This window comes from Ailuropoda melanoleuca, chromosome 11 (assembly GCF_002007445.2).
Source record: "Ailuropoda melanoleuca isolate Jingjing chromosome 11, ASM200744v2, whole genome shotgun sequence".
NCBI lineage: Eukaryota > Metazoa > Chordata > Mammalia > Carnivora > Ursidae > Ailuropoda > Ailuropoda melanoleuca.
In genome coordinates this window covers 2,869,247-2,874,580 of record NC_048228.1, presented here as the reverse complement: position 1 = coordinate 2,874,580, position 5,334 = coordinate 2,869,247, and the positions used below count along the sequence as shown (strand labels likewise).

The following is a 5,334-nucleotide window of genomic DNA, read 5'->3' as shown; positions in this document are numbered from 1 at the left end:
ATCATCACCATCAACACCACCATCACCAGTATCATCACATCACCATAAGTATCAGCATCATCACCCACCATCATCACCACCATCATCATCATCATCACCATCACCACCATCATCATCATCATCACCATCATCACCATCATCATCATCATCACCATTATCATCACCATCAACACCACCATCACCAGTATCATCACATCACCATAAGTATCAGCATCATCACCCACCATCATCACCACCATCACCATCATCACCAACTTCATCACCATTGTCATCATAATCACCATCATCACCACCATCACCATCATCACCAACTTCATCACCATTGTCATCATCATCATCACCATCATCACCATCACCATCACCATCATAATCACCACCATCATCATCACCATCACCACCATCATCATCACCACCATTATCACCACCATCACCATCATAATCACCACCATCACCATCATCACCATCACCACCACCATTACTACCACCATCATAATCACCATCATCATGACCACCATCATCATCACCATCACGATCATCACCAACTTCATCACCATTGTCATCATAATCACCATCATCACCACCATCATAATCACCATCACCACCATCATCACCATATTAACAAAAGCAAACATGTAATGACCAGCTGTTATGTTCCAGGCACTGACCACCTGGCATATACTATCTCACTTAATTTTTGCAACATTATAGGGTGGTTAATTATGTAATTCCCACTGAGGCACAGAGAAGATAAGCAAGTTGCCCAAGTTCACACAGCTAATACAAGATGAAACCAGGAATCTGAAGGCAGACACTCTTACCCACTACACTAAAACTAGGAAAGACTTCCCAATCACTTCACTTAGAGGGTGGTCTCTGGGAGAGTGACCGTTTGGTGATTCCAGCAGCTATTCCACATAATATTAGCTCCTGAGGGATTTCAGAGTACCCCAAATCTCCAGCCATCCGCTTTTCTATGCCCACTGGTATCTGTGCTCCAGGCAGATGGGCAAATGTAACTTTCCCCTTCCAAACACCTCTCTACAGAAGCAAAAATAAAAACTCACAACTCCCCAAACATGATTCCAAAGACATCTCTTTGGACAACAGAACTGACTTAACAAATTCTTCCTATCACTTTCCCAAACCTTAATTCTGTCCTTTGGGGTACCCTCAGCAGTGAGTGGGCAGAGCTGGGTTCGTCTCAGATGAGAAGAGTCCCCAACTCCCTGGTGGCTTGTTGGCCTGACACCTGCAAGCTTCTCCTTGGAGTCCTTCTTGCTGGGTGTGGATGCACCTGGCATGTACACAGGGTTCTTAGTTCAAGCTTGGTGGTGTTCCACCGATTCCTCATGACAACCATTTGGAAGAGGTATTTCTAAGCTTTAATTTTCCTGGTGAAGGAAACGAAGCCAAGAGAGAAGAGAACTTCCCCAGGGTCACGCAGCAGCAGAGCCCAGATTCACAGGCGGTCTGCGGCTTGCAAGTACATACGACAGGCCTGACAGCCTCCTGGACCCCCACTCTGGGGTCCCCAAGACTACCCTTGCAGCCTTACTTCCGTCTGAGATAGGTGAGCAGAAGTCGAGGTCCACAGAGATTCAGGAGCCCAGTCTCTGTGTGGTGACCACCAGGAAAAGGGGGTTTCATGGGGCTCCCACCAGGGCTCTTGGTGGCTTGGGCCACTTTTGAGTCAGCTGAGCTGGGACGGACCCAGTTAGAGGCGTCACCTCAGCCCTTCCTGTGTTGCCCTGCCTTGCCCTGGACGCTGAAGGCTGCTGGCATCCCTTCTCAGCATCCAGCATCACTTCCCAGAATTAACATTTCTCTGCACTAAAAGCAAACACACATATTTCCCCCCCTTTAAATTTGTTTTGCTAAACAAATTAATCTAGCCCCAGATTATATTATGAAGAACCATAAATCTTGTCCAAGATAAGCATCTGTCGAGTTGGATTACCAACGTCCAATGTGCCGCGAATTAATGTGCTGAGCGTGAGAAGTCACGCCGTCCCGAGCATTTAACTTCAGTAATAACAAATGTAATTCGGAATGTGGGAACTTGTTTTCCGTCTGTGCCTATATAGTAAGTGACGTGTGTAGAGGGGATGACAGTAAGTGAACGCAGCACTAAATCCTATTATGATGATGGCTTGTGGCTTTATTGAGGTAAAAACAAATGCTTCCGTAAAGTGCTTTTGGGCCCCTGGCACAGACGCGGTGAACTGCAGGCTATGTGTGCCCGGGTCCCGGACAAAGGCTGCCCGGGAGATGGCCCGCGACCGCCTGCGGACCTTCTCCCGCTGTGCTCCAAGCTCGCCAGCCTCCGTCCCTGGGCCTGGCCCTGGCCCCGGGCTTTGAGATAGACTTGGGTTTGCTTTCATAGCTATGCCGCTCTCTAGGGAAGAATTGCTCAGAATATAAAAACTGCAGTTCTCTTGCCCAGGTGAAGGAAGAAGTAGGTCATGGAACAAAAGCCACCCACTCTGTGAAAACCTACCCAGCTCCCAACCGCGGCCAGACACAGGGGAGCACGGACGCAGGCTGCAGGAAGACCGCAGCTCCCATACTGCCGACACACCCCGAGAAGCAGCTCTCTTCTGTCCGGGGTCCGGAAGAGGGCCTGCACGGGGCTTGTGGGGCCTGAGGCCTTAGGACATGCAGAAGCAAGCAGACAGGGGGCGGAGGCGGCCACGCAGCTCCCTACCCCCCCNGCGGGCTGAGGCACAGGCGTCCCGGACTCTGTGCGCTCCCTCAGCCGGCTGTGAAGCTGGGGACGTGCCTGTGGCCTGGGAGAGTTTCAAGGGCTGCTCGTCTGGAAGCAACCAGAAGAGGAGGTGGGGGAGAAGAAAAAAAACAAGACTACGTGGCAGGAGCTACTGTGAGGACAAGAAATGGTGACTGTCCATATGCACCCAGAGTCACAGCAGAGGAACCAGAGCCGTGCGCTCTGACCCCCGTCCTCCAAACACCTGCGACACCATCCCCCGAGAAGACACGCCCCAACCCGAGTCAGTTTGCAGAACCTCAGCGAACACCACAGGAGTTCTTCACACCCGACATCAACCTTTTCTGCTGCTTCAAGTGATCCCTACCCTGGGCCAGTGTGGCAGTCGCCTATCCATGGGACCACGACCTTGGAGGTCTGGAGACTCCACACGGGCCCTAATTCCACCAGCAGGCCTGCCCGCATCTTGTTCCCAGGCTGGCCCAGAAGTCAAGGTTCTACCATTCGGGAAGATGTGTCTCTGTGCCTGGCAGGATCCGGATGCCCGTGACGCAGGCAAGGAGGGCACAGCGTCCCCTTGTAGGCCACCCCTAAGGAGAGACCCTGTCCCGCCTCCCTTCTACCAGCCAGAAGCGCTTGGCTAGAGCACAGCCCACATTTGCCAGGACACGAAAGTCCACGGACACACATGCCCCCTCCGTCCCCAAGGCCGCCACCCAACTGTCAGCACTCTCCATTGCTGTAGTTTCTGCCGCTGAGAAATGGGGAGTCCCGCCAAGCAGCGTCAGCAAGCACAGCGCGGCATTCTTCGAGAGTCATGCCCCCAGGGTGTCCTCCCACCCCCCACCGAACCCCAACCAGAAAAGAGGTGGCTGTACCTGAGGTCTCCCCCAGAATCCGTGGGGGCTTGACGTCTTCGCCATTGTCTTTGCTGGGACTGGTGGAAGGCTCCGTTGTGCTAACCCCAACCGGGATCCTATTCCTGGGGCCCAGGGGCTCCGTGACCCCCTTAGTCTGCAGTGTCGTGGAGGCGGCTGTGAGGGCTGTGGCGGTGGTGGTGGCGGTGGCCACAGTTGTCTTCCGTGTCTGTGAGATGGAGGCCGTGGTGGGGCCGTAAAGCCCTGGAAATGTGTTGGATTCCGGGGCCTCCTCCTCCCCCGTGGGCCCCCAGGCGATGAACTCTGTCTCTGTGGTGGGCCTGCTGCCCCGGAAATCGAAGCCGTGGAAGCCGGCCCCCTGCAGGTGTCTCTTCCCCCGCCCCAGGAGGGCCTGCTGGTCCGTGGTGGCCCCGCTGCCCGCGGTGGGTGACGGGGCCGAGGAGGAGGAGCCAAGGGAAGGGCTGGATTTGGCAGTGGCCGGGGGCTTGGCGAGCCCCCCTCTGGGCACCAGGGCGGCCACCTGGTCCCTGGGTCTGTGCGCCCGTTTGGCGCGCGGGCTCGGCACCTGCCCGTGGCTGCGCTCCACGCGGGCCGGGCGCGGGCTCCACACGGGCACGGATGCGCGCCGCCTGTCCGCTCTTCAAGCTCCACAGCCGGGGCGGCCGCTGCGGCGGCCGGGGCAGGAGCCAGAAGTCGGGGCCCGGGCCCAGGGACTCACACGAGGGCAGATCCATGGCGAGCTGAAACATGGCTATAAGTATCCAAGCATGGCTTCCTAGGGAGCAGCCCGGCCAGCGGATGGACATGGAACTGCGTGGAAAAGAGAGAGCAGTGTCAGCTGGGGGCTCTGGCAGCTCTGCGGCTGTCCCTCCACCCCGCTGTGACACAGACGCGCTCTTCTGGGAGCGAGCGCTAATCCTAACTTCACAAGGGAACCCGAAGCCCTCCGTCAGCTGACCTCACAGCCTTGCCTGAGCGCCAGCTCTGCATAGCACCTTAGAGGCACCGTCCCCACGCACCCGCTCCCGGGAGCTGGCTCCCCACCTGCACCGCACCGCTCTTCCCAGGAGCGTGCAACGCACATGGCCGGTTGACATGACACGGGAGGGAAACCGAGGCTCAGAACCCCCAACTCAGCCGACAAGATGATCTCAAATACCTTCTGTTCCCCATGGGGCCTCTGCCCAGAGTGAAACGGAGACATGGAGCAGATGTGAGGTAAGGGAATGGCAGAGCTGGGGGCTCGGGCTCCCCCCGGGTCCAGGGCTGAGCACCTTCCTCTGTGTCACGGAAGTTACGGACCCAAGGTGGGTGTCTCGGAGCACAAGACCTCCCCTTCCTGCGGCCCGGAGGGACGGGGCTTCCACTCTCCGTGTGGCTGAGCCCGCCGGACTTTACAGGGGGCACGAAGGCCAGGCATCGACTGAGCCCCCGCCCCATGCTGGGGTCCGCAAGCCCCACCGCCCCCCTTCTTGGGCCAATGTGCGTATCTCAGAGCAGGCTCGGCCTCGGACGCTGTACGCTAGGAAAGCTTCTTATTTTTGGCTTCCTCTGGATTTGGTTCAGGAAAATGAGATCTGCTGTGGATAAGCTGGAAGTTTATCGATGCGCCAACTCGGCCCCAGTGCTGTTCTGTGGACATTTCGGCTTCCCCTACTTATCTCCAGCTCAGGTGCCCTTTGAAACCCCACCATCCGCCTCCTCCGCTCCAGGCATGGCTGGAGGAAGGGC

At 56.4% G+C, this 5,334-nt stretch overlaps 1 protein-coding gene across 1 annotated transcript in view; it reads right to left on the bottom strand.

Moving 5' to 3' along the window:
• AJAP1 (adherens junctions associated protein 1) overlaps positions 1 to 4,413 on the bottom strand; it is a 63,178-nt gene extending 58,765 nt beyond the window's left edge. Inside the window, 2 exon segments of the mRNA XM_034671486.1 lie at positions 3,604 to 4,220; positions 4,222 to 4,413. Coding sequence (XP_034527377.1) covers positions 3,604 to 4,220; positions 4,222 to 4,409 — 805 coding nt within the window. The 5' untranslated portion in view covers positions 4,410 to 4,413.
• Positions 4,414 to 5,334: the final 921 nt, after the last annotated feature.